Genomic DNA, 19763 nt, shown 5'->3' on the forward strand with positions numbered 1-19763 from the left:
CTGATCTGTTGATGAATGATGTTGTGACAACGAGTATGCCAATTAGCTTCTGAATACAACAGGTGACACCTACATAAAGCCCAATGACACACTTATTTGTGTTCGGTGTCTCCCAAGGCAGACTATAAATTAACACAGGAAGATAAAAAATTAATCATGATGCATGCTGCCAATTCTGTCACCAGTAACAATAATCTTGAAATAAACTTCATGAGCATGGCTGCATCTAACTAAGTTTAACTGAATTATTCAATCAGCACAGGTGGTTCTGTCACTTTGTCATTCATCTGTAGCATTCAAAGATTGTTTCATTTAAGAAATGATGTCAGTAATTTTATATTTTCCTGGCGTCCGTGGTTACCACCGCTATGGTAAGAGTGGCAGCTGCTGCGGTGTAGAGGTGCACCTCTTCAGGGACTACTAGATTGAGATGACACGGGAGAGGTCATGTTTTAACCTGCTATGTGGCGGGGAAGCAAACCGATCCACTATTTGAAAGCATCAGCCAGTAAACAACACAAGTGCTTCTTGTCCCAAAAGACTTGTGTATATCATAGGCAAATTAGAGTGGAGTTTTAACGAGCAATCTTGCTACTCAGTTGTCAAACGATGCCACTTCTCTCTTTTGCCAGGAAGGCATGGGAACTTCTCCAGAATAAAAGGAAGAGCTGCTTTAAGCAAGAAGAAAACAAAAGCTTTGACACAAATCAGCACAATTCAACACTAATCATGGTCTAACTGCCAGTGAGATCAGAGTTAATGGAGAGCGGCTTTTAATTTATCCGTAAGAATGACTGAACAGGTGTTCTACAGCTGAAAAGCAATCTACTTTAAAGAAGATTTGCATCAAATTTACATGGCAGTGTTTGTTTAACCGGATCGGCTGCAAAATGTAAGGATGCGGTTTATAGAAAATAGAATTTAATTGTAGTTAAAATGTCTTTACAGGCTAGTTTCCTTAAAAAAAAAAGAAAAAAAAACTACCCAAATCCAGCAGCAGTTATCATTTACCGTGTTTATTGAAAAGGACAATACAATCTTGCTTGTGCCTTTCAAACTACATTAATGTAGAACATTGGCAATGAATTATAATGATGGTGAGAATACCTAAACGTTGTTTGAAACTGTGAATATTAAGAAATGCATCACCAAATTCTCATGAATTAGTGCTTGTGTTGGCACTTTATATACAGTCATCATAAAACAGCATTATACTGTTATTATAATACATACATCTTCTAGACCCCAATGTGTTTCCAGAACTACAATAATAAAAAAAAAGCCATACATTCTTGTCCCCACACATCCAGGTATGAAAGTCTTGCATATTGGCATATTGTGTCAAAATAAACACAAAACTCATCTACCTTCTCCCATGAAAGGACTTTTTTTTTTAACACTATACAATTCTGAATACATTACAATAAGGTAGTGTGATGAGGGTTGATGGAAATTAACCCAATCCAGTGGAATCAATGTTTCTAGATCAGGAAAATGCCATTTAGTTTGCCAATAATATAAAGTGTTACATAATCAAAACATGTGATTAACATGCAGAAATGACAAGTATGGAAACAGACCCATTTAATTTATCTTATTACATTACAAGGCGTGTACCCGTGTAAACGGCGAGACCCAGTACACATTGACTTCAGAAGTAGTCCAACATGTAAGTATCAAAATGTCATCTTAGGTCTCCACCATGTTGCCGCAATAAACTCAACTCAAATTACGTTTAATTGTATTGGCACCTTTGTGCACCAGACTCTATTCTGTAAACTCAATGAAGCTTTGCTAACTGGCGAGATCTTTTATAAACAGTCATCATTTCCTTCAAAACTGTGTGCCACATTACAAGCAACATCAGGGGATTTAGCAGGAGCTTAAGTCTTAGCGTCTGGCAGCTGTATGTGGCCTATGGCAAGCACCATCATATTATCAGTAGAAGACTTAAAAGACTGCCAGAGCAGAATTGTGAGATCCGACTTGAGCTTTATGTCATCTTCATCAATAGGTTCAATGCATGCTTCGACAACATAGAAAAAAAATCCCACTTATGTTTGCACCGTTGTTGTTTTTTTTGGAATGCTGCGGACATTCACCTACAACACTTAAAACATACTTCAATGCATGTGCAAAACAATCTATACAAATTTAAATTACGACACAGGCTGTGGCCAAATTTTATAGGAAATTTTGCCTGCTTGCATTTTGAGTGCTTTGCATATTCAAACACTGGCATTAATTGGATGACAAGCATTATGCAAATAGACAAGGAAGAAGTATAATAATGATGCAGGGTTGTTGTTTTTTTTTGCAATGTACCCCTTTACAATGTTGTGCACGAAAATTATTTGAAAATGAGTTTCATTTAGATGTGTGTTTTAGTCTGACATCTTTCAAAGCACCACATTAGATTAAAGCACAAAGCAAATGCAGCAATCAAGCTGAAAGAAAATATGACAGGCAAAAGTAATTCATTTGAACAACACTCCCCTCAATTTTCATTTGAACTAAATAACCTCAGGGTCCAAATGTGTTCAATATTCATTTATTTAAAAGACCTTATCAGTTGTTATTTCAGCATTCAAGCAAAGCAACGGCGCTTTAGGGTACACTGTAGACCCGAGTGTAAATCACCTGTTCCATACTCTATGATGCACAGTATGACCTACACTCACACCACACGCTTTTGCTTTGCTAGCATGCATCATTAAATAATTTCCCCCTGGGATTATTAAAGTATTTCTGATTCTGATGTTTGCCAATGTCAGTTTAGCTCAAATGAAAGATGGGTGGTAAATCATTTTCTTCCGTTTTGCACTTAAACTTAACTCGTACTTTGACTGACCCTCAGACAGAATGAAACCCCAGGAAGCACATTTTCAAACATTTTGCAGCACAACGAAATGTGCAAAAAGTCCAAGGAGGTGAAGTGATATTACAAAGTGACTATACAGTATGTACAACGGAAGTATTAGGAGCTCAGCAAGGTCCATGAACAACTGGCTGACGACCCATACAGACTAGTTAAAAGCAGTTGGTAAAGCCTTGTAACATGAGAGTTCACACTCAATCAGTGAGAAGATGCTTCTAATCCACATATCTTCTTGATAAGTATCACATAATACTCATTGTATGAACTGATACAAACATGTTTGGCTTCACAAAATATATGCAGATCAAATAACCGTTCTCACAATACAAAGGAATTTACCCAACATCTGTGTCACATCGTCGCACAAAACCATACAGTATATACCGACAATAACCTCTTGTCCATAATGAAGATGTCTGAGTTTTGTCAGACTAATAGAGGAAAGATGGGGGCCGGGGGACCATATGAAATGATCTCTTTGGATACACCAAATACTTTCAAAGGCAGGCAAGGTTCAATAGCCTTGTTAGTGTACTGTATATGATTACACATTTCAGAATGATGTATTTCAAAGCCAACCAGAATACATTCATTGACAAGAGATTTTGGCTTCAAGTCCAAAAGGAGCTCACATACCTTCAGATGAAGCAACTACGTTCGCAGCAGCAGTAAAAAGTAGTACATAAACTGTTTCCGCAAGGTGTAACATTCATGAAGAACTTAAATTAACAAGTGTTTCGACGTTCCAAACATCCAGTGTAAGCACTCAGCTGTGATTTGGTATCATACAGTGTAAAGGTCAAATATCGTATAAGACTGAAAAGCAATTACAAAAAATATATATAAATACCAGAAATAATACCAGCAAAAGGACCAAAGTGGATCATCATCTGACAACGAAGTTTGATAGGACATTTAAAATGTGTGTTACTATGATAATACAAAGCGTGTTTAACACTGTACTCAAAGCTCCTTTCCATTATATAGGAATAAACAATTGAAAATGTAAACCAAAGCATCCGTTTGATTGTTAAACATCTAGCTCAAGCACAGGTATATTGGCCTCTTTTTGAGCTTAACCTTTAAGTAGTAATTTTAGTACCAGCAGTGCGATCCAAAAGCTGCCCCCGTATCTCAATCAGCTTTCGTTTACTAGGAACCGCTAAATTCACAGAATGAATGACTTTAACATGGAAACAACAACACATGCTGTTAGGACATTAGCATCACAGATTGAGGCGACATATGCGAGGACATGAAACTGTGAAATGAGGAAAGTTAGCTTCTGACCAAGGTTGTCAAACAGTTATTTGTGACCTGAATGACACGCTTTGGCTGCTTACCTCCAACAATTAAGGACTGATCATCATTAGTACTCAGTGATCTGGTCAGACACTTTTATCTTACTGTATATGAATGTTAGAATTTGGACTGTTTTGAGGTTACCAAAAAAAAAAAAAAACATCTGAGCACAGTACATAATTCATTTGTTACTAGGTAATCAAAAAGATATTAATGTCGATGGTAATTACAAGTAAAACTGTATTGGTAAGACCTTAATACGGGAATACTTAAAAATGAGATTTTTTTTATTTTATTTGTACTAACTATACAGTGTTAATACAGTAGAAAGGGTAGTGAGGGAGGGGGTATTGGGCTACAGTAGCGTTTTTACCATAAAGTACCTTACAAATATGATGTGAAACATCTGTAAATAAAGATTGTTCAGCATGTATCCACATGTGCAGCTATAGGTACCATTAATACAATCTTCAGCAAAAAAAAAAACGGTATTTGAAGGAGATGAAGGCTGGTCAATCGGTGGAGGCTGCAACGCAGACCTCCAGGCTTTTCCAGTGAATCAAATCAATATTAAGAGACGAGTTTGACTCAAAAGATGTGATTAAATGTAAACAAGAACATACCCAGCAGAATATAAAGCAAGATACTCAAGTTATGATTATTGCACTTAAGTCAGTAAAATGATCACGTTCAGTGAGTGACTGAGACCCTCGGTTCGAGATACTTAAATGATAGTCGTCACAAATAAAATAAAGAATAAAATGTCAGTAACTGATAACAGCAATGTACGTTTGTTCATTTTTTGAAAAAAAGAAATCCCATGACTCAGTAGGCTAGAGAGAAACCAGACTCCCACATACTCCAGCAGCGTCGTACCGTTAACTCTCATCCAGTCTTTTTAAGAATACCCATGAATCACTCAGACTATTGGGGAGGAGAGCAGAGTTCATCCAGATCTGTAGCACAGAAGAGGTTGGGAACAAAGCGGATGCTGCCGCCGCTGAATGTGTTCTCGTAGTCCAGGTGGCCAGTTTGAGACTTGTGTGTGTGTAAGACTGAGTGTATACACAGCAACTACAGCTTAATCTTATCAACCACTTGACCATTGTCTTTCAGCAAACTGCACACAACTGCCACTACACCATCTAGTAAACACGAAGTTGGCTGCATTTGTTGCCATAACAGCTTCTGGGCAGATGATGGCAGCTGGTTGTGCAACAGACCTCCGTGGGTTCACAAGTGCATACAAATATAGTTAAACCTAACAATTTTTCAAAAAATATGGATTTGATCTGACACGAATCAATCGATGCTGATCCTGTTTAACTACCTAAAGACGCACCGCAGCAAGTATTCATAAAGTAATTTGAAAATGTAAAATATAGGAATGCTAAACTCAGAGGGCAAAATACCTGTGTACTAAAATAATCAAGACAAGAAAAAAAAATATAAAAACTACATCCCTTGACTAAAAACGTTCTAAAGCAAAGACCTAAAATCAATCAGAAATTTGGCTTTGATCAATCCCGTTTGTTCCCACTTATTTTACCACATGATATTGATGCATGCTAAACCCTCATTAGTAACTTTTTATCCTGCGTCTTTCTTTCTACTTTTTAGAAAGTTTACCCGCCTTCTTTTTTGGCTCATACGGTGTCCGTAGAATGCTCGGCGTCTCCTCCATGACGCGCACGAGTAGGTTATCGATGTAGTCTTCCAGCTCCCTGATGTGGGCATCTTTCTTTTTCACCACTTCTTTCTGCTTGATGAGTTCCTGCACAACTTCCTCAAAGGACAAGTTGCTGTAGGCGGCCACACTTTCCTGTTTCACCTCCTGAAATTGGGAAACATATAATATATAAATATAAAATAAATGCTCTATTAACCCCAGCAGATTTTGAGGTTACATGCTCCATAATCACCATATTTTTGCATAGACACGGACATAGATCCTTGTAAAAGTAGACCAAAATGGTTGAATTATCTTCTACTGTTAAATGACAGCATCTGATAACAGAAGCAAGAGTAAAGATACCCTTTAAGTTTGCTCACAATGTGACTGAGAAAATAGACTAATTAGACGTGTTGGCCTAACGTGACATAAACCGTCATGTGTTTATCTCTTGTTCTCTGTTGCTAATAAAAGCTAATTGAGAGTTGTTAGGATGAGACTGTTCACAAAAAGGGATTTAGTGCTGACATGTCAATGAATTATATGGCAGATGTTATGATCCAATACTGTGTAACAGTGTTTATAATGAGAATCAAAAGCAGTTTAACTGCTCGAATGGGACTTAGCAGCAATCAGCTAACATCTTGACAAAAGGTGCTCTCCTTTTACTTTAGTTTGAAGCATCTAAAAGCATGACCTCTCGAGAGAACTAGCGACAGTTTGGGAAAAAACTAACAAGACTGCCAGAACTTCACAATAAAGATTACCTAAAAATGGAATCTTTGTTTTGAGGGTGTGTGGGAATTTTTGGGGGTGGGTGGGAATACCAGGCTGCATATTTCTGCAATTAAAGGTCAGGCTAATAAATACCAAAATAAGGATGCAACCCAAGCCCAGCTTTGCATTCTGAGGACAACCTGTTTGGATAGAGCACTGTGGTACGGTATGTGCAGATCATATTGCGCGGGTACGAGAGGAGCTGTAATCGTTTTTAATGAGGGACCACTTTATCGCTTCAGTGCTGGGCATCCTCCCCCGAACGGATAGAGCAGCAAAGCCTTCACCCTGTTTAAAATACCACACTTATCAGCTTCCACTCCCATGCACCATTCAAGCCTCTACTGCTGGGCAAAGACAATGCAGAAAGACCTGGAGCGGGACTGCTTACCAGGTATCTTATCGCTTCTAACAGCATAGAGGCTACTGTGGGGCGACACAAACCAAAATGAAATATTTGCCAGCGAGATTAAATGTCCAATGTAAGGAGGGTTTCAAGAACAGATCTCGGTAACCTATTCCTCACACAAAACACAAAAAAAAGGCATCTCACTGAAAGATACTGCACTTAAGTCCATCTGAGAGGAAATAAGAGAAGGGACAGCCATATGGATGTTAGTTTCATTTACAAGCATGTGTACGTGCACGTGCTCTCACACACATACACAGACACACGCAGCATAATAATCAAGAGCTTTAGTGGCTGGTGACAAAGGCCCGGAAATGACCATGAATTGGCAAAGTAATGGTGACCATTTTTCTGCGATCAGTAGTGAGGAGAAGATAAGGCGCACACTTGGCATTCTCCAGTTGTGTCATTACAGTTTCTAATGAGCTCAGCTTTGAGAATCTAAAAGCTCAGTCCTTTGAAATCTCTCACTGCCCCCCCCACCCACCCACCCCTCCCCCCTACGTGTGGTTAATTAGGGCCTTGAAGCGGAGGAAATGGGAGCTGCCATTTCTGCAAGGCTCTGCGGCATGTACAGGGGCACATGTGTGGATACCGACAGCCCTCAACACCCACAAAGAAAGGTGAGGAAAGCTATTATCAGCGTTCGCTTTCTCATTTAGGCATCACTTTAGCTACTGCTCCCACTGCTCCCTCATAAATACCAAATATGCTGCGTAATAGTCTGCAAATTTGACTTTTTTTTGCAAAAGAATTTAAACTAAATACAAACTAAAACATCATGTACAAATAATGTACTAATCATTAAAAAGAAAAACTAAATACATTTCTATGCCCTTTTTCAACAAAAACCTCCAATTATGGAATAAGAGCAACACACCACTACGATTGACCTTACAGACCGAAATTTCACACCACTTCAAATTACGATCAGATCAGATGTGATGACCGATGTGTGCAGCTGCTAATTAGTTGAATGGCACATCCGAATTTTCAGAGGCCTCAGAGATCACTGTCACCAGCTGCCATGTCAAATGAAAGTTAGAGTTCTCAATTAAAAATCTGCATGACACTACAAAGGAAGTAAGGACACCGTTGCAACTGCTGGGGTCATCTCTTGTTTTCTTTCATCTCAATCATTGTCAGGCAAAACCGACAACGTGCAATTTCACCTGACCATCTTTTCATTGCTTTTACAAGAAGGGTTGCGCTGTCTGTCTTACCTTTTTCTTGCCATGGATGTCCTTCTTCTTATGGCCAAACGTGAGGTCTTCATTTCCTGTTAACTTTTTATCGCTGCGAAGCAAATCACAGAGAAAGTCAGTATTCACACGAAGGCGTTGCAGCGAAGAGTTCGGGTATAATAATCACCACCTCACTAATACAGACCTCTATAAATTGGGATATTAATGTTGACTGACATAGCTTATCAAGAAATAAGAAATGCATTATGGCACGTTTTTGTGATACAACGATGAATACGTTTATCAATAAATAATATACTTGAAACCACCTTTTTGTATGCCTGCACCACATTATAAGTGACCACCGAGCTACTGTACGACAAAGGCAGCAGTAAAGATGATGGACTAGTGCCTACAGAGATAAGTGGTTAATTGGGTGGTCTATCTGTGCAGAGGATCTCATTACTATAGCTCAGAGGGCTCTGTTATCAAGCCCAGGCTCTCTAAAGAGCCACTAATGACACCTTCCACTCTGATAATCCAGAATTTAGCCACAGCGCTAACCAACTCTTTAAGTAACACAGGAAATATTCTGAAATACATTCTGATTCTGAAATCTATTTCTGATTCTGAAATAGATGTAACCGGCTCAGTGGAAATGTTTAAACAACAATACTTGACAACACACACAGAGAGAGAGAGAGAGAGTCCATCATATAGTAGATTTCAATCAACAAAGTATTCAAAACTTTATAGGAATGCTGTAACCAATATCCTGTAGTACCAGTGGTTGTCCCATGGGGTAGCAAGGTCCCGTTTTGAGATTGTGAGAGGATTTATGGAATATGATGAAAAACATACGGGAGTGATATGCTACAAATGTATAAGAAGCTCTGCTGTACAGGTGCTGAATGCAGATTCTAGCCACATGGAAGTAGGCTAAATTCAAGGCATGGAAGAAATGGCTATTTCAGTGGAACATATTAGGAGTTAGTTATCAAGTTGTTTCTTAGTCACACAGTCTCAAACAGCTGAAATTGTTAAAATACACCACCAAACCAAAATAATTGTGGCCGTTTGTCTCATAAATATTTGTTGATGTGAGATGGACAAATCAAACGAAAAAGAAAAGCAACTTTAAATAGACGTGAGCATTTGTTGTACATGTATGTTAACCAGAGAGAGGGACATTTACAGAAGTTGCTCCCTCATGAGAAAGGATTCCAGATTTCTAAATTAGGCACTCTAAGCCCAAGAGGAATAAATGAAGAATTGGATTTTAAGCCATTTTTTTGGAACGTCTTCTGGATTATATTTGTTCTTAAAGAACAGACGTAGTTGAGAACAAATGAAAATGTCCTTAAGGGGTGGGTGTGTCCACTGCAGATTGACTTTAAAATGAGTTAGGGTGAGTCGTATGAAGAGATGAAAGAGATCTAATTAAGCTCTGTTTTGAAGAATATGCTCCTCTGTATTGAAAAATGAATATTCAACATTTTAACCATTGAGTGATTATTATGAAAGATTGTGTATGCTAAATTATTTTCTAAAAAAGGTGGCTGTAATATCATAGGTTTTGTATTTATGGTCATTTATATCTCTCTTGTAAAAACAGTAATAACGGTATATTGTTGAAGTATTTTTTTAAATACAATACAACCTTAAAGGGATACTTTGTCGATACTCAACCAACTGTATCATAATATTGTGGGTAGTACGTGTAAATGAACTGTATGTGTAAATGTTAAATTTCCCTGCATCTTATCAGTGCCCAGATCCCCCTAACAGGCCTTCTGCTGGTTTAGGGCTGCTGCTCGAACTACAAACTATACTTCTGCATATGAACACAAAAAGTATAGAAGCCGATCGAGAAAGACAGCCAGCCCCCCTCTCTTTTTCTTAAACTCAGATTAAACTGTAAAACTAGACAGTGCTGATCAAATATAAACCAAGATTCTCTTACTGTTTTGCGTATTTCTTGCCTCAAATGTTTTCAGAAACATATTTTGGTGCCCTCTTTGGGAGTAATACGAGATGTCTCTGTTTTCTCTGGTCATGTAGCACCAATTTCAAAAATGTTTGTGCCATTCTACTGCATAGACAGTGGAATTTTATGAACAAAAAACAAACTACCTGGCTTTGTAGTTGGAGATAAACGGGTTAGTGTCTGCTTGCGAGTCTCCACTAAAGGGGTTGGGGGAACGCAGATCTCCAGAGCTGCCCGAACGCCCACCGTTGTTGGTCTTGCGGCCTTCCTTCTTTCCTGTCACACGTTCCAGTAGGCTGACCTTCTCCTTTTTCTCCTTCCGCTCTGCCCGGTCCCACAGCTGCCCGTGCTCCCCCTCAAATGGGTTGCGGTTGCGTGGGAGCGTGGCATACTTCTGTGGCAGGGTGTCAGTGATATCAGTGAAAGGGTCACTGTGTGCCTCGCCGTCCTGGTAGCCTGGCACCTCGCTCTGGGAACGCCTGTGAGGGCCGCCTGTACTCCCGGGAAGATAAACCAAAAGCAGGACATCAACTTATGACGTACGTATCTATGCACATCACTATCTGTGACAGAATTTGGAATGATCTAATCTGACTTGGCCAATACCACTGATCTGATGTCATTAGAATGGTTAAATTCAGAACTGATCAATGGTTGCTTTCTGTTCCTAAACCCTTATACATTTTTACAGAGATAATAAAAGGAAGCTGTAAAATTCACCACTTTGTGTTGTGTAGTATTTAGTCAAGTTACTTATGTTATTTTCCAAGTTGGTCTTGTGGCTCTTCCAACTAATACCACACCACAAAAGAAACATTTCACTTGGAGCAGAAAGGACAGCTTGTTATATTATTTATACCCTCCAAATCTACAACTGCATCCCACCTACTTTGGATAGGTTCTCCTCCTCTGCATGCCAATCTGAATAATCACAAAGACGCTTGATAAAGTCAAAATGATCATAACGGTAACTGCCTCAGATAGCTGTGCAGTGGAGATCGGACAGTCAAGATGGAGCGGGCAGTGAATTAAGTAAGGCTTATTTATTTGCCATTTACGATTATTTGTACATTTAGAGACCAACCGTTAAGTCGATGGTCATGACTATCAGACAGTTCTGATAGAAGCAGCTTCCCCTGGCAATAGAATGAATTTTACTGCTTCAGCACAAAGTGATCACATTGCATCCCATCGATTAGCAAATAACATGGTTGCTAATCATTACCTGACGTGAAAACTGACATCACCAGATGAAGATTTTAAGTGATCAATAAAGACGTTGAAGTTAGACATTTAAGGCCCATTCTTATCCATCCTTCAGCCTATTTAGTAGCTACACAATGCAGGACAGTATACGTGAGAAGCCATTGGCGTTTTAGCACAGAAAATAAAACAGCATTTTTATTATGATTATTATTACGAGCTTGTTTTGCATGTTATGTGTTTTTACTAGCAAGTTTCACGAAAATCGTGAATATTGTGGCATTAGCTACAGCAACTAATGGACAGAAGAGGCAAATGGGAGGCCAATGTTTTACTGCTTAGCAACAGATAACAATAAAGCTCTAATTGATACGAACGACCTACATAACTATCTAGTTTAGTTAAGGTTTATAAACCTTATACTGTAAATATATTTATAAATCCCTATAGCTGTGACTTCTATCGACCTCTACTGATGGCCACTAGAAATTGCAACAGCATCCCATGTTAAGAGTAAGGCAGTCACACAAGAAGAATAAGATAATTTAGACCAGGTAGATAACTAAAACATTGTGTTAGGAGACACCATCCATACCACAATGCAAAATAGTATCATTATAACACTGCTCTGTCATTTTAGTGCTTGAGAATGCTGATCACCAGTGACTTTACTGGGTAAGAAACGTGATGTATATGTGTGTGTGTGTGTGTGTGTGTGTGTGTGTGTGTGTGTGTGTGTGTGTGTGTGTGTGTATATATATATAAACTATCTAGTCCCTCCAGACATGTGCCAAGCAGCAATAAAAGCTTACCTTTGAGATAAAGATACGTTTTTAACTGCAATATTCAAACAAACTGCTGCAACAAATCTAAAAAAAAATAAATAAATAGAAGCTTTGGTCCTCACCACTCTCTTCTATGGAGTTCATGGAATCCAATTTGGGCCGAAAGTGAGTCCCAATGAGATCGGACATAGAATGGGCTGCAGAGAGTTTATGGGCCCCAGTGAGTAGCGGTCTCTTGGCCTTTGTTTCAGGCTGGGGTTGTGGTTCTGGGGCGAAGGACTGACGGTTAGGCTCTGAGTCGCACATGGCAGAGCGAGGCAGGATGGCAGACGACGTGTCACTAAAGCCGCCGTCATGTTTGCGACCCTTCATTTTGTCCTTCAGTTTGGAAAAAGGCGAGCGGGGCTTTTCCTTCATGGAGAGGTCAAACATGCTGGCCGTCATGTTGTTCCTTATGAACTGGATGCTTACTTGAATGCGGCCTCGTTCTTTCCTCTTCTTCCCCGGCTTGGACTCCAAGGAATACCAGCTAAAATGAGAGTGGAAGCTTAGGCTGAGCAAATTCAATGAGACAATTTATATAAAAAGAGCAGGATTTATGAAAATCTCCTGAGTTGATTACACGTAACAACATAATTCAGAAAGACAGGTATACAAAGTCTGAATGTGGTAAAAGTCTTTACACTATCAAACAATACGACAAAGGAGAAAAAAAATAGCCCACATTCTTTCTAATGTGCTCTACCTACTTATTTGTGGACATCACTGAAAAGGCTAATTTGAGCAGACTAATCCAAAAGCTACACGCAAATGCAGGGGCTTAAATCGTTTGAACTTCTTTTGACACAAGTGAGAATACAATTTATCATTCAGAGGATAGACATTATTCTTTGCAAACTGAACATAAGAAATAGCCTGCTGCTGAATAATATGGACCATTTCAGGCTGCTTTTGGTCTCCTATTTGTTTAACCTCTCTGCTTTTTTCAACTGGAAGTAATGGGATTCATGCCTTCACTCGGAGCGAAATAAAGTGGCATTTGCACAAATCTGGCCTTTGTTCAGAAATGCAACGACATGCAATTGGGAAATTGCAAAGCCACGTCGCAGGGCAGCCCAACAGTTCATACATGCTAATGAGACATATCCTCTGTGTTATAGGGCTTGTGACAAAGCCAGCATCAGGATGAAACAACTCTCTGGGAAATGCTGTGGGTGTATTCTAAACTATGGTCACATCAGTACTGAATATGCGTTTGCACTCACGCACCTCATGGTGCAGTTTGATCAATACAATTAATTGTTCTAAGTCAAGACATATTTGCACAACTTGGTTTTGTTCTCATATAATTACTGATACTTTTTTTTTTTTTTTTTTTACATGGAGATTTGTAGTATCCCTTGAATTCCAGCATGAAATCAGATATCAGTTCAATCCAAAAAAAAAAAAAGGTGTTGGTATTGGCTTTTTAAAAACCGCAGCTGTTGAGCGCTATTCTAAACCGTCTAGCTCGTGGCTAAGGATCCCAGTCATGAAAGGCCTTGCTGGGTCCGATTCCCAGGCTGTGCGCCGTGCTCAGTCTGATCAGCAGCCACAGCATGCCGCTGCCGTGGGGCCGGGGCTGCACCTCACGTGTGTCTCAAGGCCAAGATAAACCTCCCAGTGCTTGGAACCACAATCCTCCCACTCAGGCCTGGACCGCTGGGAAACTCCTCACAATCAACAAACACAGGTGTGCGATAATTATGGGCTGCCTACTCAGATATCAAGACGGGCTTTCCTCCCCAATATGTCAGTTCAAAAACATTGTGGATGGGCTGCGGTGAACACAGACCCACTGTGGAGTGTGGATATAGTATCGAGGGTCCCGGCGTCATCGTCAAGTATGCCTGCAGTGTGGGATTAGGCCAACAAGCAACGTGAGCATATCCATTACAGAACCTCTGCTAAATAAAAGTGCACAGCCTCGAGGTGCATCGGCTCAGGCCCCTAAAACAAATAAAACCCATCCACACTGATTATAACATATTGTGATTCTCCCAACTGATGGGCAAAGAGGAAGTGTGCTAATGTCTTTCTACATTGAAATGTGCAGTGAGCTAATTAACACCAGACCCAGTTTGGTTATTCTGTTCCTGTTTGCTTAATGTGGGGTTAAAGTACATGTGTGTGTGTGCGCTGAACTTGTAAGGGCCAATACCCTAAAGTTCACCCGAATATAATACGATAGTTATGTATTCTAACTCCAGATTGTATGAGTATAGGCGAAGGGATAAACCCGATAGCGTAGCCTTACTCCGGATTTCCACTGGATGCGGAACGTCTACGGACCGGCTCCGCTGCGGAACGGCTGCGTGCTCCGCCATCCGTCAATACCCACTAGGTCCGGATTTTTTGCGGCACGGCTGCGGCCATGACTGACAGCTGTAGTCACGAGGACCCACAAGATCTCGCGAATTCACGTAGAATAGAACCACAAAACCAAGTTTGTTTTCATCCAGAGGAGTAGAGGGGAAACAACTCTGTGCTGTGTTTTCAAGGTGTAGTGCAGGGAAATATGATCCGCCGTGAGCATGATGTATTTTATTTTGAAAATTAACCGGATGTTTTATTTTGTTTCTGTGCTCGACTTCCTGTCCCGCACAATCTGAATTGTGCTGAATTGCTGCGGAGCTCTCCGGCGTCCGGCAAAAATAGAAGCTCTGCGTATCTGCTCCGGAGGGCTGCGGACCGCCGGAAAACCTAATGACTCCACATATGGAAACCTAATGACTCCACCGACGTTCCGGAGCGGATCCGCAGCCGTTACGCATCCACTGGAAATTGCTGGTTAGAGGAAGAAGCCTATACGAAATAGAACTTAAAGCTATGATGGTATGTTGGTTTAATTTATTCTATCTTTATGAATGATCTACTCAAACCTTTTATACCGAAATTTCACAAGAGGACAAACCTTAACCAAGAATGCACTAGGCATTGTGCAGGAAAACAGCCTCGACAAGTTACCTGTTAATGAAAGGGCTGACGCACTGAGACAGACACCCACTATTGGCAATCAATATCAGGCCTATAGGCAATCTAGAGTCTCCGCTTCACCTGACTTGCATTCAATTTGGGCTGAGGAAGGCCTCAGGAGCATTCAGACAAAATTAAAAAAACACATGGAGAATTAAGTAAACTCTACACTGAACAGGCCAAGAGTCAAACCCAGGTCTCTTTGGATGTGAAGAAAAGGTCATACTCCATTCTCACCTTTGAAAACAATTGTATGTATAGGAGTGACTTACAAGACGTGTTTAGCCAGCTCCACTAGTTTCAATAAGGCCAACTGCTGCTCACCATGTCAGTGATTAAGCTAAAACATAATCTCTCAACAATGTAGGCAGGCAAATTCATTGGTAAGCCTCAAACAATAGAGGGTCATTAAGATGGAAAAGTTCAACCTGTGCTCTCTAACTGAGCACAAACATACTACGTTGTCTGTAATAGTTGTGTTAGATAGTTTAAAACTGAAGAAAAAATCTGGTGTTTCTGTTAGACCAGCTCACCAACTGTAAAAAATGAAAAAAAAAAAGTCTGCTCTTTAAATGAAAACACATCTAATAAAATGTGTTTCAGAAACAACTGCTTAAAGAGACTATAGTACAATGTAATAGTATTTAAATCATGTGGTGTACAGGAGTTAGGTCATGAACTTAATTGAGAAAAGAGCACAGAATATAACACACAAAACATTGGTATTATGTGTAGCCTTACATGGCAATAACACATGTAGAAAATGTGACAAATAACTATTTTAGTCCATCCATGCTGTAATCCGCATATGACTGGAATAATGGTTCTGCTAATATTTTCCACTTCCCCACATATGTCCAGTCCTCACCAGCAGCACATCGATGCATGACTGTGAGCTGGAGATGCAAAGTATGTGAATGCTATAAAAGTATCGCATATAAAAGAGCTCAAATACTGTACATGTGATGTTAAATACGGATACTACTCGAGACAACTCAACTCAATTTAGTGTCATCCAAATACGACTCATCCCAGTCAATTACGTCACAAACTAATGCAGAAGATTATAAGCTACTTCCTTATACTTACCTACTTATGAGGTATACATGAAGCTACAAACTGTACTTTAGTGTTCCATCCTTCACATATTAATTAGAACATTGTTAAAGTATTCTCTTGTTAGGATATTACTGTGGCTCTAAGTTGTTTTGCAACATTTGGTGGGTGTACTAATAGGGGCTTTCCGACCGGAGGGATTTTTGCAGTTCTTAGAACTAAACATTCCTAGAACACTTTTTTCGTCATGTTCCGACAGGAAAAATTTGGGGATTTTTAAGTTCCTCTGGCCACAGTAGCGTACTTATTTAGCTCCTACTTCAGAGCAGGGTCTTTTCTCTTTTCCTAGGTGTACTTGATTGGTCGAACTTATAAGTCACGGCCAATGCCAACGCGGAACTTGTAGACAGAGCAACAACCAACAACGGGACATTTTTAACAATTTTCTTCTTATTCATCATTAAATTCACTTCTGACAACGTTTTAGGCGAGAAATTAACTGTTTAGATTTCGAATCTTGTGAAAATTGATGCCGAATTGACAATTTGCTTCAAAGTTTTCGGGAGTTCAGAAGCTCCATCAAGTGAGGCGACAGCCAGCAAGCGCCTTCCCCGGCTTCTAGCTCGTCCAGTCATGCTCAGACACCTGGCGGTAAGCTGGAGGTCTCTCAGACCGCTCTCGTAAATAAGAGGCTTTTATTTCGCCGTTGACATTTCGTTTGTTTAAATATCACAACACATGTCCACCATAAGATTAACGGGAACCTGTGGTTAACTGTCTTTTCGGAGTTAAACTCCACAAGCGTGTCCTGCAGCACACGCACACACGCACACACACACACACACACACACACACACACACACACACACGGTCTGTTCCGAGTATAATAAAGCCCTGTCTGTGTTGAGCAAAACATTACGTGAATTACTACGAGAATGGACGTGCATTTAATATAGGAAAAGTGCACAAGTATTAGTCTAGTGACGATGCTATAAAGACCGTTGCCATGCTTGCGTCACTCCCTTACCCCTCCTACCAGTCCCTATGGCCACTTGGCCAGTGGGAATGCAAATGGAAAAAAAGATTTTGGGGGAGAGTAGTTCTTAGAACTGCTTAGAAGTGTACTTTTCCTCTAAAAAGTACAAGTACTATCCGGTCGGAAAGCACCTATTGTCAACTAATGGCATTGCAATGACAGATGGATGACTTATGGTATCACACTGGTTGCCTTAAATTTATTTTTTATTTTCACTGATTCACTTTATGCTGCCTTGATAATCCAAATGCCAAAACACATTGGAGTAAATAAAACGGAGCAAATGTTTTCTCATCAATGCAAATGCAAATTTAAATGACGTAAATAATGCGCTTTGAGGTGAGATCTTGGACTTCACATCTACAATATATAATACTTACTCAGTTTTCTTCCGTTGCTTGTTATCAAAGATTTCATTAAGGTTGATGGACCTTTGACCCAGGAACTTGTCCATCCCAACCAAGGACCGATGCATCACTATAAGGCAGAGTTCATATACTTCTGGGTTGCCCTCCAAAAGTAAACCAGGTAATTCAAAGGAGGCTTCCTCTTTCCAGACAGGGGTAAGTGTCTTCTCGGCCACCGATGTTGAGTACTTTTCTTTGCCCAGCTGGATGATAGTGTAGGCATCATTGGTGCCATTTTTGCCCTTGGGCTGTAAACCGGTTGCTTGAAGAACAGTGGCTTGGACATGGGTTGGAAACCACTTTTGAGACTGCTCGCCCAGTGACATCATTAGCACTGGTTATCAACTGAAAGCCATTCAAAACGAACTAAATGATAATTTATGTAGTTAGTGTTTTAGTGAGTGTGATAGCAAAACGCAAAAAAAAAAAAAAAAAAACACAATTCACTATAGTTTGTTGTCCATGTCGGTGCAGTCTATGTGCCTACAGTTGGAATCATTACAAGCAATGACAAGTCTGACAAACTGAGCAAGCCTCATCTTGTCAAATTACAGATGTCCAAGCCACTGTTGAGTCATCTGGAATAAAACACAGAAAAAAACAGAACAGCATCAGTGTCTTTCCCAGAACCATAACATGACTCATGTGGGTGTACAGGGAACATTGATATTAAGCCAGCTAATGGTTTTTCAGACAATTTTGATAACGGTCACTTGCACCAACATGTGATATTGAAGTAATTACAAGAAATATATAGACATAAAACAGACGTTAAATTGTGCTATATGATTTTCCACAGTACATATAAAGAGATCTCCCTACACTGGAGTAACAAGAAACTGATTATCTCATACAATGACACATTTTGGTGCTGGTTCATTGTTCACTGATTTAGTGACTGACTCAGGATGGTGTGATTGTTTCATATGTATTACCTCCATATTAATCTCATTTGAATACAGGGCTTCAGACTGAGAATAAGAAAATGTACCCATAGTCAAATTAAAACGGTGTCAACGTGTCTTTTTCACTAGCTTTGAGCAGCTCCAGGTCGTATCTCTACATGTCTCATCTCTAAAGTCTGTGTCTCAATTTGAAATAAGACTGGGTTTCATTCACAAATTTAACGTTACAAGAAAACAAGAAAACTCTATTAGGGTGGATTTTACCTTTGGGTAAGCATCTTTCCACAGGTTTGCCAAAACAAACTGAGCTGTTATTCAACTGACTACTAAGGTCTACTCATACGTTAAAGCAACTTTAAATACTACGAAGCAATATTGACTTATGGAGTTTACATGAAGCTTTACTATTAGCTAGTTGTTACATTCTGTTAGGGCTGCAGGATAACGTTAGCTATATACGGCTAGCTACTGAGCTAGCAAGCACACAGAGCATCACACACAGCCGCTTACCTCGGGGTCATTTTCATCGACACTAAAAGGACATTCAGCACTTCAGGTCAGCAGAGACTGGCTTCACAAATACATTCATGTGATGTTTCCTGAGGAATATGCCAGCTAATGTTAGTTGTTGCTCCTGCTGCTGCTGCTGCTGCTGCTGCTGCTGCTGCTGCTGCTGCTGTTGTTGCTGCTATCCATTGCTTTTCACTTCTGTTTGTCGGCTAGCGGCGAGCTTTTACTTCCTAGTCTGACGTCACTTCCACCTCACCCCGGTGGAAGTTCAAGCATTAAAAAAAAAAAAAAAACACAGTGGTCGCACGCGCTCACGCACGTACGCTCGCGCACTAAAAACTGCGGCTACTAAGGTTTTAAAATGTAGATAAGAAACTTAAACAATTGTGATAAATATTGAAGTGTGTGTAAAAAGCAAGAAATACAGAAAAGAAAAGAAACACGAAAAAAAGAAGAACAAATGATGTGTTCCGCTGTCCTTGTTGAGTTGTTGTACAGGTAAGCACGAGAGGCCATATAAGTTAGGCTATTTTAACTAACACACACTTCCCTTTAAGATAGCGTTGTGTATGTGGATGCATATGTGTGTGTGTGTGTGTGTGTGTGTGTGTGTGTGTGTGTGTGTGTGTGTGTGTGT

At 39.9% G+C, this 19763-nt stretch overlaps 1 protein-coding gene across 2 annotated transcripts; it reads right to left on the reverse strand.

The window, feature by feature from the left end:
• Positions 1-3320: 3320 nt before the first annotated feature.
• On the reverse strand, positions 3321-19361 carry LOC116039396 (rab11 family-interacting protein 2). 2 transcript variants are annotated; one of them, XM_031284225.2, is made up of 6 exons: positions 19127-19361; positions 17685-18289; positions 12320-12726; positions 10356-10701; positions 8262-8334; positions 3321-6014 (listed from the first exon to the last, which is right to left on the reverse strand). In XM_031284225.2, exons 2-6 carry the CDS (start codon positions 18038-18040, stop codon positions 5790-5792), a joined length of 1407 nt encoding a protein of 468 aa, XP_031140085.1. In that variant the 5' UTR covers positions 18041-18289; positions 19127-19361; the 3' UTR covers positions 3321-5789. The 2 variants fall into 2 exon arrangements, with proteins under 2 accessions (XP_031140085.1, XP_035848406.1); XM_035992513.1 differs by having other exon boundaries at positions 10353-10701.
• Positions 19362-19763: the final 402 nt, after the last annotated feature.

The sequence above is a fragment of the Sander lucioperca genome, chromosome 15, assembly GCF_008315115.2.
Source record: "Sander lucioperca isolate FBNREF2018 chromosome 15, SLUC_FBN_1.2, whole genome shotgun sequence".
Taxonomy (NCBI): domain Eukaryota; kingdom Metazoa; phylum Chordata; class Actinopteri; order Perciformes; family Percidae; genus Sander; species Sander lucioperca.